The sequence below is a fragment of the Leopardus geoffroyi genome, chromosome D3, assembly GCF_018350155.1.
Source record: "Leopardus geoffroyi isolate Oge1 chromosome D3, O.geoffroyi_Oge1_pat1.0, whole genome shotgun sequence".
Taxonomy (NCBI): domain Eukaryota; kingdom Metazoa; phylum Chordata; class Mammalia; order Carnivora; family Felidae; genus Leopardus; species Leopardus geoffroyi.
Genome location: NC_059339.1, coordinates 7,438,574 through 7,456,891, shown reverse-complemented (window position 1 = coordinate 7,456,891; position 18,318 = coordinate 7,438,574). Strand labels below are relative to the sequence as shown.

The following is an 18,318-nucleotide window of genomic DNA, read 5'->3' as shown; positions in this document are numbered from 1 at the left end:
AAAACCCCTCAAACGCTCCCATGTTTCAACCTCTTTTTCTCACACGGCTATTTTTTTTCAAAATGGGAAACTGTGTTTATCTTCCTGATTCCTAAAATAATACATTCCTAATTTTAGAATATTTGGAAACTACATAAAAATAGAAAGAAAATTATCCTGGCCTTATCCCAGTCTTGCTTTCTGTCCATATAGGCTCTCTCTCTCTCTAGAACTCAGGGGGAGCTCACACGATGGACTCAGAAATCCACTGCCCATCATGCGGGGGCACTGTGTCCCCCACAGGCCTCTCCCAGCCAGGGACCGTGTCAGGGACGCTGACATTTCTGCTCGTTTCTGAGGGACACGAGGTTCCTCTGACAAGTGACTCAGCACATTTCCCCACAGCCTCGCCAATCTGTCTTAGAAAAGTACTTCAGGGGGCGCCTGGGTGGCTCAGTTGGTTGAGCCTCCGACTTTGGCTCAGGTCATGATCTTGCGGTTCCTGAGTTCAAGCCCCGTGTCTGGCTCTGTGCTGACAGCTCAGAGCCTGGAACCTGCTTTGGATTCTGTCTCCCTCTCTCTCTTTCTGCCCCTCCCCCTCTCCCCCACCCTCTCAAGAATAAATAAACATTAAAAGAAAAGAAAAGCACTTCAGTCTAACATGCTGCCACCGGCCTTCTGTTCCACGGGGGCCCAGGGCCTGGCCTCAGTCCCCCCTGCGCCTCCGCTGCCCCTCACAGTTTTGCTACTGCTGAGCCTTTGGTATGGAGATTCCCACCTTGGCACCTGTTCCTCAGATGACCTTCCCTGACGCAGGTTTCCTCGTGTGTTTCTGATATTGTCACGAATGCTGTTAGCCCCCACCCCCCTTCCACCCCCCCCCCCCCCCCGGGCGTGCGTCTGTCTGTGTCCAGTCTGTGATCAGCTCCTTAGGAAATTCCACCAGGAGAGAATAGCAGGAGAGGGTCAGCAGGATGGAATCCTCTGCGAGACAGACACCTACTTCCGGAAGTGGCTGAGTAGGCCTTTTGCACCGTCGCTGCCATCAGGCCTTATCGTGTGTAAAGCCTGTGCTGATATGACCTCCTATTCATTTGCTTTTCTTGGTTACTAGTAAGGTTCAGCCTAGTTTCACATTTACTGGTTATTTGATTTCTTAGTTTACATTTAACCACTTCTTTGCCTTCTCTTCTCTCTCCTCCTCCTCGTTCGTTATCTGATTACCCCTTCTATTTCCTTTTTAGTTTTCCTCTCACCTCTTAATTCTCCAGAACAAGAAGATGACCTTACTTAAAAATGTTTTTCTAAAAGCTTGATATTGCCTGTTCTTCCTTTATAAATCAGGCGACTTTAAGCTTCTACTCAGCTTCAGAGAGTGTCGTATTAATCATATCGTATCAGATCCTAGTAGTTTTTGCTTCCCTGTGACTCTGGAACATTTGTTTTCCTGTCCTCTGTGAGTCAGTGATATTGGGGTTTTTTTTTAAGTCATTACTTTGGAGTGTCTTGAGCACAGGACATACCGTGGAAATGAGTAGATGGAGGAGATACTAAATTTCTGACAAAATGCCAGAATCTGATGGTCTTTTTGCCTCTTTCCGGGTTTTGGCAGATTATCACCGAAAGAAATTCTAATTACGTGTGGGTCCTTGTTAGCTGAATTCCAGGTAAGTTAGGTGCCAAAGTTTTATTTACCTCATCAGTGAAGGAATCAGTCAGCACAGCACAACTGGCTCAAAGGATAATACGTGAAGGTGACATCTCCTTTTCTCTGTCTCTCCATCGTCATTGAGGGAAATGAGTGCTGGAACGAAATGGGAAGGAAGGTGTTTGACTGCCTCACCCTCACCGCCACTAAAACCCTCTTCACCTCTGGGGTTACTTCTCTACCAGAGAGGAATGATCTGTACCTTATCAATTGTCTACAAATTTCTACAAATTCTACACATTTTCTGCAATTTCCACAAATTCACAGGCTCTGGGACCTACTCAGGAATGAATCATGCCAAACAAATCATGCCCCATCCCCTGAGAGCAGTGCTGTCTGATAGAACTTTCCGTGGCGATGGAGATGTTCTACATTCGTGTTGTCAGTATAGGAACCACTCACCACATGTGGCTCTGGAGCACTTAAAATGTGGCTCGTGGGACTGAAGACGTGGACTTTTACAAGTGTTTTATTTATTTTTTTAATATTTATTTTTGAGAGAGAGAGAGGGTGAGAGAGAGCACCCGCACGCATTCGCGCTCCAGAGAGAAAGAGAGAGAGAAGAGAGCAGGGGAGGGGCAGAGAGAGAGGGACACACAGAATCTGAAGCAGGCTCCGGGCTCCGAGCTGTCAGTACAGAGCCCGACGCGGGGCTCGAACTCACGAGCCGTAAGATCATGTCCTGAGCCGAAGTCGGACACTTAACCAACTAAGCCATCCAGGTGTCCCTTTACAAGTGTTTTATTTTATTTTATTTTTTTTTTTTCAACGTTTATTTATTTTTGGGACAGAGAGAGACAGAGCATGAACGGGGGAGGGGCAGAGAGAGAGGGAGACACACAGAATCGGAAACAGGCTCCAGGCTCTGAGCCATCAGCCCAGAGCCCGACGCGGGGCTCAAACTCACGGACCGCGAGATCGTGACCTGGCTGAAGTCGGACGCTTAACCGACTGCGCCACCCAGGCGCCCCTACAAGTGTTTTATTTTAAAATAAATGTAGTTATACAGAAAAGTTCTAGATAGTACAGAGTTGTCATATTCCCTTCTCCCAGCTTCTCCTAAATGGGAACGTCTTACGTAACTGTGGTACATTGATCAAAACTAAGAAATTCACAGAAGTGCAGGCTTCATTTGCATTTTCACCAGTTTTTCCACTGATGTCCTTTATCGGGATCCCCTCCAAGACTGCACCCAACCCTCACGTCTCCTTGGTCCCCAGGTGGCGTTTTCTCTGTCTCCCCTTGATTTTCCTGACGCTGACAGCTTTGAAGGGTTGTGGTCAGGGGTTTTGTAGAATGTCCCTTGACTCGGGTTTGCCTGGTGTTTTCTCACGAAGGGGTGGGTGTGGATCTGGGGGAAGAGTCCCACAGAGAGGACGAGCCACCCTCCCCACCACGGTAGATCAGGGGTGCCTGACATCCACTGGCTGCTCTGTTTGCCTCACGCAGGGGTGCTGTCTATTGCTTTCTCCCTCGTGTGTGGCTGTCTTGCCCTCCTGTGCTCAGTGCTTTAGAAGCAAATCACAGATCCAGCCTACATCAGAAGGAGGGAAGTTCCCCTCCACCTCCTGGAAGGGAAATATCAAAGAATTTGCAGACCTATGTTAAAACTGCCAAATGACTAGTAAATATTTGTGGGAAGATACTTTGTCCTGAAGCAAATTTCCTGTTTCTTCGCAGTTCACCCATTAATTTTAGCCTTCATCTGTAGATCTTGCCCACAGCAATTATGACTGAGGTGTTCTTTTTTTTTTTTTTTTAAGATTTTATTTTTAAGTAATCTCTACACTCAATGTGGGGCTCAAACCAACAATCCCGAGATCAAGAGCTGTGTGCCCTACTGACTGAGCCAGCCCGGCGCCCCACGACTGAGGTGTTCTAATGGTGATTTTCTATTTCCCTCATTCCTTCTATGTTTATTAATTAGAATTCTGAAAGGAACATTTGTCCCTTTTCCTCCATTTGTTTATATCACTGCAGACTAGTGGATATTTATTTTACTCTTTGGAAGGACACGTGGTCATCTTTTTTGCCTGATTTCCCAGCTTGGGGGTAATTTTTCTAACAATAGTAAATGTGTTCTGATATAGGACAGTCAAAAAGAATGACAGACGGGGGCGCCTGGGTGGCGCAGTCGGTTGAGCGTCCGACTTCAGCCAGGTCACGATCTCGCGGTTCGTGAGTTCGAGCCCCGCGTCAGGCTCTGGGCTGATGGCTCAGAGCCTGGAGCCTGTTTCCGATTCTGTGTCTCCCTCTCTCTCTGCCCCTCCCCCGTTCATACTCTGTCTCTCTCTGTCCCAAAAAATAAATAAAAATTATTAAAAAAAAAAAAAAAAAAAAAAAAGAATGACAGACGAGCACCACGGTGGATATTTTGGGAAGGGCTGACCAAAACACTGTCATTGGAGGCTACGATGTGTGTAGCCTCAGAGCCCCGGGGAGGTGATGAAGTAGAAATACCCACAAGAGTAAGAATGAGAATTCCCGGGTGAGTTGCAGCTCTCAGAGCCCCATAACATCACCACCACCACCACCCCGATATGAGAACGTGGGCAAATCAGAGGATCTCTTTGGGCCTCATTTCCCCCAAATAAGATGAATATAGAAGGTGTTGTTCAACTCAGGATCTGTGGTTCTCAGGCTCCAGCGTGTATATGAATCACGGGGAGGTTTTGTTAAAACCCGGATCACTGACTACCCCTCCAAAGCGTCTGATTCAGTAGGTGTGAGGTGGGGCCCACGCATGCGCATTTCCAACACGCCCTCAGGCGATGCCCACGCTGGCTGCTGGCCCGGAGGCCATCCTTTGAGAGCCATTAGTCCAAATGATCTCAAAGAACCATTAACGACTTTGGACTCAACATTCATTCAAATGAAAAAATCTTTGGCCCTGGCTACGTAGAAGTCATGGAGGCAATGATGGAACAGGACTTTACAGGAGCAGAGGCACTGGAAATCCAGTTTGGAACCGTGCAGGAGACACTTGAATGATTGCTCTGTACCGGGCACGCCATTAAGTGCTCCTAAGACCCAGTCACTGCCCAGAGAGGGACAAAGGTTGGGCAGAGTGGTGAAGGGCAAGCGTGAGTCTGCCTTAACAGCTAGTGTGGCCTTGGGCAAGTCACTAAATGACTCCTTGCCTCAGTTTCCCCCACCTATAAAAAGAGGACAGTAACGGTACTTACATGGCCTGGCATAAAGAAAATCCTCAATAAATGGTTGTCGCTGCTAGAATTACTGAGCCTGTCCCATGGGGAGAAATGGTATCTGTTTCCACAGCATGCCCCACGCTCCCTCAGCCACAACGCCACCCAGCCTGGATTCCCAGCCACTGATTTTAACCCCCTCACAAAATCCAAAGCAGATCATGAGAAAAACTCAATATAATTTATTAAATAGTTCCTGAGGAGCACTAACACTCTCAATACAATAAAAACCAATAAATTAACACAGGTATCGCCTTCTGCCTTCGCAAAGGCATAATGAAGATAAGATTTAAGTCTGCAGAGGAAAAACATTCTATAAATGCCAAGACGGAGAACAATGTCATAACCTGACATCTCTTCAAGTTAACTCACACATTTATACCTCAGTCCTCCCGGGACTAGCCCATCTGGGGACTCAGTGAAATTATTCATCGGAATAATTTACAGCAGAGCAGTCACCCTTAGCCTGCCAGTTATGTTTTCTCAAGGCTTCAGACATTTCCACCATTCCAAAAGGAATAGGTTCAGCCAGATGGCCTTGAATGGCCTACTGGGATCCAGAATTCAATGATTGAAGCACATGTTCCAGGCACGCTGAGAACTGTTGGAAGACGGCCAAGATGAAGTTTTTACGTTCAAAGCTGTCTGCAGGCATAGAAACTTCTGCTTCTGGTTCGCGTTGAAATTTGAGTTTGTCCAGCTGTTCTATGATTTTATCGATAGTATTCTTATCTGACAATGGTCTGATCGCCCTGAAATAAGGCAGGATGGCGGAGCCATTGATGTGCGGCAGTTGGGAGTCAGAGCTGAGACACGGTAACGAGGAATGGTTAGATTCTGGCAACCCCATCTCCTTCTTCAGCTGTGGGATGAGGAAGAGACATGGGTGAACACTACATCCGCAGTAACGGCTAGAAGTCAAAGTGCTTACGTCCGAATGCTCCCTCTGTGATGGGCTGGGTGGGCACGTCCCCCTTGCCATCCCATGAAATCGGTGCCACCACCGTGTGAGGCTGTGGTCACCACTATTGCCTTTCCCAGAAGAAACTAAAGGTCAGTTGGTTTGCAGAGCTGGCCCAAGATCAAGGGGCGGACCCGGGATTCTAACCCGTGTCAGCAGCGATTCTGAGGCCTCTACCAATAACCACTGCTCCATACTGCCTCCCCTGCTCCATGCCACCAAGGCCTCCACACACCTCCCCAGGAATCCTCTCTTAGCTGCTCTGTTAAAGCCAGTGTATCCCCAGCTCACCGGGGGGATGTGTGCATGTCTGGAAAGGCCTCCGAGATGCCAGGGAGAGTTTTTCCAAACATACTGAGGACTCCAGACCACACCCTCTCCTGTCCCTCTTCCCAAGGACTAAGAGATTTGGGGTTCAACTGAAATGCTAACAGCATCTCACCAGCCTGAACTGCAGAGTCACCTTGGCTGTAACAACCTCTGTTTCTGTGCCCGTTAAAGCCAAGGCTAAGGTTTAAATGTCAGGGGGTGGAAGGGAAGGCTAGGCCAATTTTGTGGGTTGTTTCCAGGTGTCGGTTTTTATTTGTTCGTTTAATCAAAGCTGCCCAAGAGGTTCTATCTTGAAGACAACTCTGAGAAAATGGAAGAGTATTTACATTTATTCAACCTCATACTTTCCTCCCAATGGGGTCGGAGTCAGCAGAGCCTCTGGCAGAAGCAGACTGGGTCCTAATTAAACGATAAAGTAGCATGCAAACAGACCCCCAATTTGTTCACTGCCCTTCTCTGCGGTAAGAGAGACTCTCTGTGCCCACAAGAGGATTTTAATATCCTGAATTCACTGAGACATCATTTACAGCTGAGGTTGACCTTTGCAGGCAACTAAATGGTCAGGCAAGATGGCCCGTCCCTAGGGTTGTGCTACAGGCAGGAAAATCCATGTAACATTACCGTGAACTAGATATGTTAAGAATGAACAGACCTACTAAAGCAGATCCTATAGTAGGTGAGAAGTCACTGAACTTCAGACTGTCTGGGCTAATCTCTGCCTCCAACCCTCATGAAAAGTCCATTGTATCCTGTCTAGTTGTTCCCATCTCTTCCTGGTGTATCCGCAGCCCTAGCTTGGGGTCTAAAATAGTAGGCCTCTTCTAGGGGCAAATGGAAGGCATTTTAAAGAAATGGCCTGGAGAAGAAATCTGTAAGGGCACTTACGTAGTCTTGCAAAAGTCCCTTAGACATGGGCCGTAATTCCAAGATTATTTTTCGGACGTCACTTGGTTGTAGTCGGTGGGTGGGTGCCATATGGGAGGGCAGCAAGGTTTCCATGCAGCAGAGCAGAAACAGGGCAAACCTGGCGGGTCCTGGAGAAAGAAAATGATGCTGTGGGCCACGTGGCCAGACGCCCCCTGCCCACCCCAGTTGCAACCACTGAAGCCGTTGTTGAGCAACCACTGGCCAAGCCCCTCCAGAGTCTTCTCTATCCAACGGGACAAGACCACGCTCATGAAACAGGCATCAGGGCACAGTAGTACCTGCGTGGGAGAGCATGGCGAGAGAGCACACAGGGCCTGCTCCGGCAACAGCTTCTGGAGCTAGATGTGCTCGCCATGGACTCTGGGAGATATATAAAGGGCCAGTTGTGAGGGAAAAGAGCGATCAACGTCCCGCCCATGGCAAAATCATTGCTCAGCTTTTCTCCAGAAAACACTTTCAATATTCTGCCCCACGAGGCTGGGTGAAAGCGGGACTGGAAGGAAATGCTGAGGTTACCCTCAAGGTGGGCAGATGCCTGACTCAGTACAGACACACACAGGAAAGCACACACATCTTTGCCATTTCTTCTGGGAAAAAGCTTGTCGATTTGACTAGAAGAAATTTTGAAGCCCAGATTTGACAGGCCTGACTCCCCAGGAACAGGTGATTTACAGGAGCTGAGGGTCAGTGCCCCACAGGGAATTTCTGGGGAGGGTCACAGTGAGTATGCGTAGGTGTCAGGCTGGCATGAGGTTTCTCAAAATGTATTACCTTTGGAAATTTCTGAAGTATGCCCATGCCAGTGTGCGGGGATGGCCCCGATAACCACAGTGAATATGGTGAGTCAAAGGCCTCATCTCCGTTCTGCTTGGCCTTGAACATCATTGGATTCTCAACTGTGTCTTTGCAACGACAAGGCCTAGAACTGGAGTTTGTGCTCCAGAGTTATTTGTTGAAGGTGCTAATTCATATTTTGAATAATAGACTCTTCTAGGGTCTTAGGAATGGTGGCAAAGAAGTTAAACAAGGTCCCTGCCCTGATAGCTGGTGTTCTGATGGGCAACAGGCAGACAGTAGACACATTATCAAACAAGAAAGTGTAAGGTAATAAGAACTATAAAAATAAAACAAGGTGATGGGAGAAGGAGAGAGTGGTAGGTGAGATACTCTAAGTGACGAGGAATAGTTTCTCTGAGGAGGTGTCCCTGTGGGAAGATCTGGGGAAAGGGTGTTCCACGTGTAGAGGACACTAGTGTAAAAATCCTCAGGCAAAAGTGAGCTTGGTGTGGCCAAGAATGGGAAATGGGTCATGGGAGCTGGAGTGAAGCAAAAGAAGGGGAGGGTAGTAGGGTAGAGAGGTGGACAGAGGCCAGGACACAGAGGGCCTTCTGAGGCCATGATAAAGAACTTGGATTTCATCCCAAGTGTGACAAGGTACTGCGGGACAGCTGTCCAGGGAGGCGAGTAGGGAGGCGAGTATAGGCTCTGGTGTACTTTAAGAAGGAAGAATAGAGCACCTGGGTGGCTCAGTCGGTTAAGAAGGAAGAATGAGAGAGGCCCCTGAGTAGAGAATGGATTGTGTAAATCCAAGATGGAATAGAGGGGCCAGTTAGGAGGCTATGTGGCTGTCTAGATAGAGGTAATGGTGGCTTGGACCAGGGTAGAGAGGACAGAGATGGAGTCCACAGAACCGACTGATGGCCTTATGTGGAGGTAAATCCGAGAGAGGAATCAGGGATGAATCCTGGGATTTTGGTGAAGTAACTGAGTAGTTGATCTGCAGTGAGGGAAAAGGAGCCTGGAGAGGAGAAATCAAGAGTCTCATCGGGAATGAGTTAAGTTCAAGATGCCCACTGGGCATTCGATGTCAAGTTAGCAACTGGATAGGAGTCAAGAGCACAGGAAGGAAGCCAGACCAGAGCCATCCACAGAATCCAACATGCACAACAGAAAAGAGTCAGAAACCCCCTTCCTCCACCCTTAATCCCTAGTTCCCCTCCAGTCCCTGTTGTCTCTTTCCTCTTATCCAAGTTTCTTAACAGAATGGTCTACGTGCACATTTACCACACTTCCCCAAACGCCACAGTATGGTTTTTACCCTAACAATTTATTCAAAATCCTCTAGCAAAGTCCATGGTAGGCAGAATTTTGCCCATGTGACTTTCACCCTCTGGTATTTACTCCCATAATTATATTACATTACAGGGACTTTACAGATGGAATTAATTACTAATGGTTACCAATCCGCTGACCTGAAGAAAGGTTGATTACCAGGTGGGTCCAATGTAGTTCCACGAACCCTTAAAAATAAAGAAGGCAGAGAGACTCAAAGCATGAGAAAGACTCAACCACTATTGGCTGGCTTGAAGAGGGAGGGCGCTAGGTGGAAAGCATGAGGAGAAAACGAATTTGGCCAACAATCAGTGAGTTTGGAGGAGGACCCCGGGCCCCAGTTGAGAACCACAGCCCCAGCTGCTACTCTGACTTTGGCCTGGTAACACCCTGAGCAGAGAATCCAGTTTCTCCATGCTGGACCTCTGACCTACAGAAACTGTAGGAAGTAACTTCATAGGTTTATATTGCTGGCTTTATGGCATTTGTTATGGCAGCAACTGAGGACCAATATAGTCTTCAGTGGCCTCATGTTGCCAACCTTACTGGCTTCCTCTCAGCCTTCATTTTACTTGACCCCTCCATGACACGCTGTAATGCCAACCACTTCCTCTTTCTTGAAAACCTCTTTTTCCTCTTTATAATAATATGATCCTGATACCTTGCGGCCCTCTGACCATGCCTTCTTAGGCCAAATCATCTTCCTTCTTGATCTCTTAATGGGCATGTCTCCAAGGGCCCCATCGTCGATCCATTTCCTCAAACCTTAATGTCTCTCTCTTTCAAACTCCAGATCTAAATGTTCGGTTGCCTAATGGGCATCTCCAGTGGAATGTCCTGCCCTCGATACGTCCAAAACCAAGCATAGGAGTCAAGATAACAGTAATTGTGGAGACGAATGGGTGTGGATAGAGTGGAGAAATTTGTAGGAGGCAAAGTTCTCAGGAGATGGTGGTTGAGTGGACATGGGGATAGTGGAGAAGGAGGAGTTGAGAACTGCTTCTGGGTTGGTGGTTTGGGTAACTGGACAGATTGTGGTGCTTCAAGCAGAGGGGATCACAGGGCTCAGGTGAGTGAAGAATTCAGTTTTGACACGGTGAGTTGGAAGTGTCATGGAACTCTCAGGTAAAGATGGACAGTGAGCCTTTGGACATTCGGATTTGGAGCTTGAAGGAAGGAACTGGAGTCACGGGTGCCATGTCTGTATATTGTGCCATCTTTGGGTGCCATCCGTATGTTGTCATTGAGAAAACTGTAATCCTACAAGAGATGACCAACAAGAGACATGTAAGGTAAGTGTGGAGTCCAGGGGTCCACGTCTGTTAACAGAAGAGGGAGAGGGAGATGACAGTCTACAACACTGAGAAGACACTCTTGGGAGGGAGAGAAATGTACTAGGAAAACACGCCATGGAACAAGATGAAAAGTGGTTTTCAAGGAGGAGGATACAATTAGCACCATCATAAGCCATGGAGAGGTCAAATAAGATAAAGACTGAAAGGATTCACTAGGTGTGGCAACATAAGGTCACTGGGGACTTTGCTTGGGGAGTTTGAATAAGTTGTTAGGGCAGGAGCCATATTGTGGCAGTTTGGGCAGTGAGGTAAAAGGGCCCTCCGACCAGTCTGTCCAGAAGACTGGATCAGAGGAGGAAAGAGACAGCAGGGGCTGGAGGGGGACTTGGGGTGGACGAGGGTTCCCAGCTGTTTCTTCTGTTGTGCATTGGGCTCTATGGGCCACCCAGAGCTGATCTCGTCCCTGTGCTCTCGACTCCTATCCAGCTGCTGACTTGACATGGGATAGATGTCAATGGGCATCTTGAACTTCACTCATTCGAGACGGGACTCTTGATTACTCCTCTAGAGACTTCTTTTCCCTCACTGCAGATCAACCACCTAGTTGCCTCATTAAAATCCCAGGAGTCGGGGTGCCTGGGTGGCTCAGTCGGTTGGGCGACCGACTTCGGCTCAGGTCATGATCTCACAGTCCGTGAGTTCGAGCCCCGCATCGGGCTCTGTGCTGACAGCTTGGAGCCTGTTTCAGATTCTGTGTCTCCCTCTCTCTCTGACCCTCCCCCGTTCATGCTCTGTCTATGTCTCAAAAATAAATAAACGTCAAATAAAAAAAAAAAATTTTTTTTAATCCCAGGAGTCATCCCCAATTCATCTTTCTGATTTGCTTATATCACTTATGGATATTTATCTTATTCTTTAAAAGGACATGTGGCTCTTATTTTGTCTTATAGCCCAGTTTTGGAGAATTTTTCTAATAAAAGTAAAGGTGTGGGCACCTGGGTGGCTCAGTTGGTTGAGCATCTGACTCTTGTTTTCGGGTCAGGTCATGATTTCATCATGGTGAGATCTAGCCCCAAGCCAGGCTCCACACTGAGTGTGGATTAAGATTCTCTCTCTCTCTCTCTCTCTCTCTCTCTCTCCCCCTCACCCCTCCCCCACTTGTGCATGCTCTCTCTCTCTCTCTCTCTAATAATAATAATAATAGTAAAGGTGTTCTGATACAGTAAAGGTGTTTGACACACAGTCAAAAAGGATGAAAGATGTCTACTACAGTGGGTGTTTTCGGAAGGATCCCATCAATAAATTGGACTTCGTCCAAATTAAAAATGTTTGGTCTTCTAAAGACACTGTTTAGAAAAGACAAGTCTAGACTGGGAGAAATATATTTGCAAACCACAAATCTGACAAAATATATAAAGAACACTCAAACTCAATTTTATTAGGATTAGGCAATAGTTTCTTTAAAATTACGCCAAAAGCACAAGCAACATAAGAAAAAATAGATAAATGACACCTCACTGAAATTAAAGACTTTTGTGGATCAAAGGACACTATCAAGAAATTGAAAAGACAACCATGGAATGGGAGAAAATATTTGGAAATTGTATGTAAAACAAGGGGCTAATATCCAGAATATATTTAAAAAAACTTTTAAAAATCAACAATAAAAAGACAAAAAATCGTTTTAAATCACTAAAGAATTTGAAAGACATTTCTCCAAAGAAGATACACAAATGGCCAAAAAGCACATGAAAAGATGCTCCATATCACTAGCCAGGCATTAGGGACATGCAAATAAAAACCACAACGAGATACATCACATCAACTAAGATGTCTATTATAAAAACAAAACAAAGCAGTAAAATAATAGGTGTTAGTGAAGATATTAAAAAACTGGAATCTTCATATATTGCTGATGGGGAGGTGACATAGCAGAGCTTCTGTGTAAAACAGTTTCCTCAAACTGTTAAACATACAGTGACCATATGATTCAGCAATTTCATTCCTAGGTATCGACCCAAGAGGAATGAAAACATATGTTGCCATAAAAACATGTACAGGAACGTTTCAGAATTTTTCATAAGAGCTAAAAAGTGAAAACAAATGTCCCTCAGTGGGTGAATGGATACGCAAAATGTAGTCCATTCATACAATGCAATATTATTCAGCCATAGAAAGGAATAAGGCACGGACACCTGCTACAACATGGGTGAACCCTGAAAACATGATGCTGAGCCAAAGAAGCCAGACACAAAATGGCAAATATTGTATGATTCCATTTAATATGAAATATTTAGGAGAAGCAAATCCATAGAGACAGAAGCCTATTAGTGGTTGCTAGGGGATGGACTGCCTAGTGGGTATGGGGTTTCCTTTTGGGGTGAGAAAAAAGTTGAAAATTAGATAACAGTAATAGTTGCGCTATGAATATCGTTGCATTGGGACTATACTAAAAATCACACAAAGTTGCACACTTTAAACGGGTGGATTTGGGGGTTCGTAAATTATAGCTCAGTAAAGATGTTGCATTTCCAAATTATAGGAACCAAATCATCCCATTTGTTTCTCAAACGTGTGCCCGGGAGCCCTTACTGTTTGGGTAGCAGTAGGCTAGATGCTGGATACTTAGGATGGAGAGATGATGTGCGAGCTCGCTTCCGTCTATAATGGGGTCTTGGTGCTAAAACGGTTATATATGTAGACAGTGATTTAAAACCCCGGACTCAGGGGTTAAAGCGATCCACATTGGAATCCACTGGTTTATCTTGAGACTGACTTTGGGCTCATTTCTCTTTCCTAGATCTGTCAAATGGGAACGATAATCAGCACTTTTCTCAGGTGGGAAGCGCCTGCTAGGAGCTACAGCAGTTACGGCCCCTGGTGGTGGTGGGAAGTGTACTATTGTCCCATTTTGCAGCTGCGGGCGCAAAAAGGTCAGAATCAAAAACCCAGGTCATCCCCGCCTGAGTCAGGGTCTCGGTTTCCCGGCCCGCGGGGAAAAGTCCGCAGACCCCGACTGGTCTTGGGTTCACCTGGAGCGCCTGCGTGCCGCGCGCCCCCGCCGGGAGGATCGCGCGCCCGGCCCCGGTGAGCGCGCACGTGTGTCCCGGCGGTTGCCTAGCAACCGGCCAGGCGAGGCGGCCGCGAGGGCATGGAGACGCCCGGCGGGACCGTGAGCGCCGCGGTCCGGGAGCACCTGAGGCAGTTGTGTCTTCGCGAGTTCCCGTGCGGCACCGGCAGCTGGGTGCGGGCGCCGGCGGGGGCGGCCGGAGGAGGGACGCGGGGATCTGCGGCGCCGAGGGGCCCGGGCCGCCGGCACAGGCTTTGGCGGATCCGGAGAAGCCTGAGGGGAGGTTTGGATCTGGGCGTTTAGGGAGCGTCCTGAGCTGGGGTGGGGGCTGGGACGCCGCAGGGGCCGACGGGAGAGCTCCTCCCCCCCCCCCCACCCCCCACCCCGCGGGCCTGACCCGCAGAGGAGGGCGGGACCCCGCCTAGACCTGAGCCCGGCGGGCTGACCGGGGGGTAGGGCTTCTCCATTAGAAACACCAGGCTCCCTTTGAGGTGGAAAGTTTTTGCCTGGGCCACGAGCTTCTCAACCCTCAGGTGCCCCAGAGCGCAGAAGGCGTGGTCCTGAGCAGGCCCGGTTCTGCTGCCTCCGGAGGCCGGTGGGTCTGGGGGAGAAGCGGCTCCCTCCCTCCTCTCCTGGCTCCTTGTCTCGGAGGCCGGAAACTCTTCCCTTCTAAAGTTTCTCCCTGGGGTGCAAGTCGTGGCTCTTGCGGGCTGGAGCAGGTGCGTCTGCCCTCACCCCACCCCCATCAGCTAGTGCTCCTGGTGGGGATGAGGAGCAGGCCATTGAGAACCTGCAGCCCCCAGGATGTGCCCTGGAATATCTTGAGGGTCTGGAATGTTCCCCTCCTGCTTGCTGGGAAGCTGAGGCCCCCCCCCCCCACACTGGTAGGTGCTAAGGGGAGGTCTGTGTGCCCATTTTCATAGAGGAGAAAACCAAGGCACCAATCAAGGAACTAATGGATTTGTCTCCTCAACAAACACTGTTGAGTGTCTACTGTGCAAGGTGCTGTTGGGTTTCACCGATGTCTCCAGTTCTCCTGGGGGAAGGGCTGGGAGAAAGTCAGCTCTGGGACCCAACCTTTCCCCGTCCGCTGTGGCCTCTAAATTCTGAATTCACCTTTTCAGCCATGGTACTTCTTCCTCGAAAGCCATTCCTTGGTTAATACGTCCCCCTGATTGCCTTTTGCGCCTCTAGCTTTTAGTACATAAATCCTTCTTAACTGTTAGGTTGCTTTCACCTGCTTCTTCAGGGTTCCCAGCTTGAGTAAATTCCTAAAGGCAGGAATGCAGTTCTTTGTAGTTCTATCCATGGCTGATGATCAGTCGGAAGTATTGATTACTCACTGCTTAAACTTCTAAACTCTTGATCCCTGATGGTCCTATCTTACCATCTACTCTTTTTGGGGAGTCTCGAATCCTTGAGAGGGCTGAGTCACGAGTAGCGAACTTCTCCACCTCCACTGCTGCAGAATAAGTCACGTTTTCTTCCTCGAACTTGGCGAACATGGAGGGAGCTGATCGCCAGAGACGAGGAGGCCGTGGGCCCCGGGGAGGAGACGGTGGAGGCCCTGTTGGGCCTGGTCCGCAGCCCCCACTCCCCCTGGGCTCTGCTGGAGGGCTCCAGTGCAGAGGACCGTTTTCTGAGAGAACTGGCCATCCAGAATCCCCTGATGCTCAAGGACACCTTCTTCTACTCGTACTTCAGATCCCTACGGGTGGTGGACAAGCAGGTGAGTGCCAGAAGTTGATGTCAAGGAGGCCATGCCCCTTAAAGAGCTTAGTGGTGAGACCTAGGTGGTGAGTAGAAGGAAGGATGGGGAGGTAGCTCGGACCTAATTAACTTCACCAGCGCCTCCACCTGCCAGGGCCAGCTGCTCGTTTGTTTCGTGTCTTCTTCCTTCACCCCCGGGGAATCCAGGTGTGTTTTCTACAGCTGACTTCTGACTTGGGGCTCCTGGGTCCTCGGAGAGACCTTTGAAGTGTCTGTGTCGGTTTTACTTAAACTGTGGGGGCCCGGGGTTGGGGAGGGTTGGCATGGTACTGTATTAATTTCTGTTACTAAGAAGCCTTCTATGCCTCTACCGATAACAGAGCCCCAATCTGCAAACTCAGCCTCCCTACATTGGCTTCCCCTTTCCCAGAGAAACTGGGGGTCTACACAGTACCAGGTGGGAGGGGCGGGAACAACTCCTGTCAGTTTTCCTGGGACTTTCGGGCATCAGCGCTGAAAGTGTCCCGGGAACGCCTCAATCCTGGGCACACTGGCACAGTCACCAGGAAGGGCCCTGATGTCTTTGAGGCCACAGAGAACTGAAGGTTCACAGATAGGCCTCTGAACTTCCGGTCTGATCCTGCTGTGTGTAAACTAGTGATTCCTTAAGGCCTCAGGGGGAGACAGCACAGAACATGGGATCCCTGCCCTTGGGAGCACACAGTCCAACTGGGGACATGGGACACTGGGCTGGTAGCTGTACAACGACTCCCGGGGAGTGAGGCGGGGGCTGAGAGGTCACTGCGGAGGCGGAGCCCTGGGATCCTGGTGGAATGTGCAGGAGAGGCTGTAAGAGGGTCGGTAGGGGAGACGAAAGGGGTTGGGGTGTTCGAGGTGACTCCCTCAGGAGGCAGGTGGCCTCCTGTCGGTGGCCTCCTGTGGACCCTGTTTCTGCTCCAAAGCTGCCTCACCCACAAGAGCTCTCAACTTCCTTTCCTTCCCTTCCAGGTGAGCCTGGTGGATAAAGACCTCCTGAAATTTCTAAATCTTGAAGAGTTGGTACTGAGTGCTAATCAAATCCAGGAGATTGATGCTGTCAATCTGCCCCCAACTCTCAAGGTAAAAGAGCTCAGACTCCATTTAGGGTCTTCGAGTTGGCTCTGCCCAGAGGCCCTGCCCCTGCCCTCCCCACAGAAGGTTTGGCCAGTGTGGCTGGATGCCAAGGACCAGCCCCAGGCTTTGGAGAGGGAGGCCAGGTTCTGAAAAACTAGAATCTCCATAGGACCCTGCAGTTCCATGTCTGGGTGTGTGCCCCAGAGAAGTGAAGGCAGGGACTGAGATTCTTGCTGGCCCGTCTTCACGGCAGCACTCCTCACGACAGCTGAAAGGTGGAGACAACCCAGATGTCCACCAGCCGAGAAAGGGCAAACAAAATGTGGTCCCTCCATGTGGTGGGATATTCTTCAGTCATAAACAGGAACGATTCTTGCTGGGACATGGACGAACCTTGAACACGTGATGCTGAGTACAAGAGTCCCGACACGAGAGGTCACACGTTAGCTGATTCCACTTGCATGAAATATCTAGAAGAGGCAATTCCACAGAGACAGGGAGTAGATTAGAGGTTACTGGGGCGGGGGTGAGGGCGATGTGGAGTTGTTGCTTAATGGGGTACAGTCTGTCTGGGGTGATGAAAAATTTCAGAAGTAGGTAGCAGTGACAGCTGCACTACAGTGTGAGTGAACTTAATGCCACTGAATTGTACACTTAAAAGGAGGTAAAATGGGGGCGCCTGGGTGGCTCAGTCGTTTGAGCCTCCTGACTCTTGATTTCAGCTCAGGTCATGATCCCAGGGTTGAGGGATCTAGCCCCGTGTCGGGCTCCATGCTGAACTTGGAGCCTGCTGAAGATTCTCTCTCTCTCTCTCTCTCTCTCTCTCTCTCTCCCTCCCCCCCCTCTGTCCCTCCCCCAACCCCCTCCCCTGCTCATGTGCACAGTCTCTAAAATAAAAAAATAAAGAAAAAAAAATAGGTAACATGACAAATTATATATATTTTGCCACCATAAAAATAATCATTTAAAAAGAAACTAGGAGCACCAGAATGGCTCAGTCGGTTAAACGTCCAACTCTTGATTTTGTCTCAGGTCATGATCTCACGGTCGTGAGATCAAGCCCCCCATCAGGCTGTGCGCTAAGCGTGGAGCCCGCTCGAGATTCTCTCTCCCTCTCTCTCTGCCCCTCCCGAGGTCATGCACAGGTCATGCTCTCTCTCAAAATAAGTAAATAAATAAATAAAAGCTATTCCAGGCTTAAGTCTTTATTTTTATTTATTTTGAGATAGAGAATGAGCAGGGGAGGGGCAGAGAGAGAGGGAAACAGAATCCCAAGTGGGCTCTGTGCTGTCAGTGCAGAGCCCGATGCGGGGCTTGAACTCACAAACTGTGAGATCATGACCTGAGCTGAAACCTAGTTGGATGCTTAGCTGACTGAGCCACCCAGGTTCCCCTAAATGCTCTCCATTTTATTTATTTATTTATTATTATTTTTTTAAAAAAACTTTTTGATTCAATATTGCTTGTTTATTGTTTTTATTATCATTTTTTTTTAACGTTTATGTAGTTCTGAGACAGAGACAGAGCACGCGTGGGGGAGGGGCAGAGAGAGAGGGAGACCCAGAATCTGAAGCAGGCTCCGGGCTCCGAGCTGTCAGCACAGCTGGGGCTCGAACTCACGAACTGTGAGATCATGACCTGGGCCGAAATTGGTCGCTCAACCGACTGAGCCACCCAGGCGCCCCTCTCCATTTTAAATTAAATGTGGAAATTAGTAGATGTAGTGGCAAAAGGGACTCAGAAATATGGCTCAGTGCCAGGCTTCGGAAGAACCCAGGTGAGACCTTGGAGCAGAAGTGCAAGAATGCTCCGTTCTCCTCAAATCCATCCTTTACTCCAGCCAGGGGCCCTTTAGCTTTCTCAGTGACATGTTGCTGTGGGTTGAGCAATTGCCAAAATGCTGTGTT

The 18,318-nt window shown here is 48.7% G+C and overlaps 2 protein-coding genes across 4 annotated transcripts in view; one reads left to right on the top strand and one right to left on the bottom strand.

Annotated features, from left to right (window-relative positions):
• The window catches only part of LRRC43 (leucine rich repeat containing 43), a 36,369-nt gene that overhangs the window by 3,464 nt on the left and 14,587 nt on the right, over window positions 1-18,318 (top strand). For 2 of the 3 annotated variants that reach the window (XM_045457644.1, XM_045457643.1), the window contains exons 1-3: window positions 13,646-13,762; window positions 15,057-15,317; window positions 16,307-16,417. In XM_045457644.1, the coding sequence (XP_045313600.1) occupies window positions 13,670-13,762; window positions 15,057-15,317; window positions 16,307-16,417 (465 nt within the window). In that variant the 5' untranslated portion in view covers window positions 13,646-13,669. Of the gene's footprint in view, window positions 1-13,645; window positions 13,763-15,056; window positions 15,318-16,306; window positions 16,418-18,318 lie in introns of those variants that run through there. The other variant, XM_045457645.1, reaches the window with a different exon arrangement.
• On the bottom strand, window positions 5,289-7,519 carry IL31 (interleukin 31). Its single transcript, XM_045457646.1, has 3 exons — window positions 7,390-7,519; window positions 7,070-7,218; window positions 5,289-5,755 (listed from the first exon to the last, which is right to left on the bottom strand). The coding sequence occupies exons 1-3, from the start codon at window positions 7,403-7,405 to the stop codon at window positions 5,441-5,443; spliced, it is 480 nt and encodes a 159-aa protein (XP_045313602.1). The 5' UTR covers window positions 7,406-7,519; the 3' UTR covers window positions 5,289-5,440.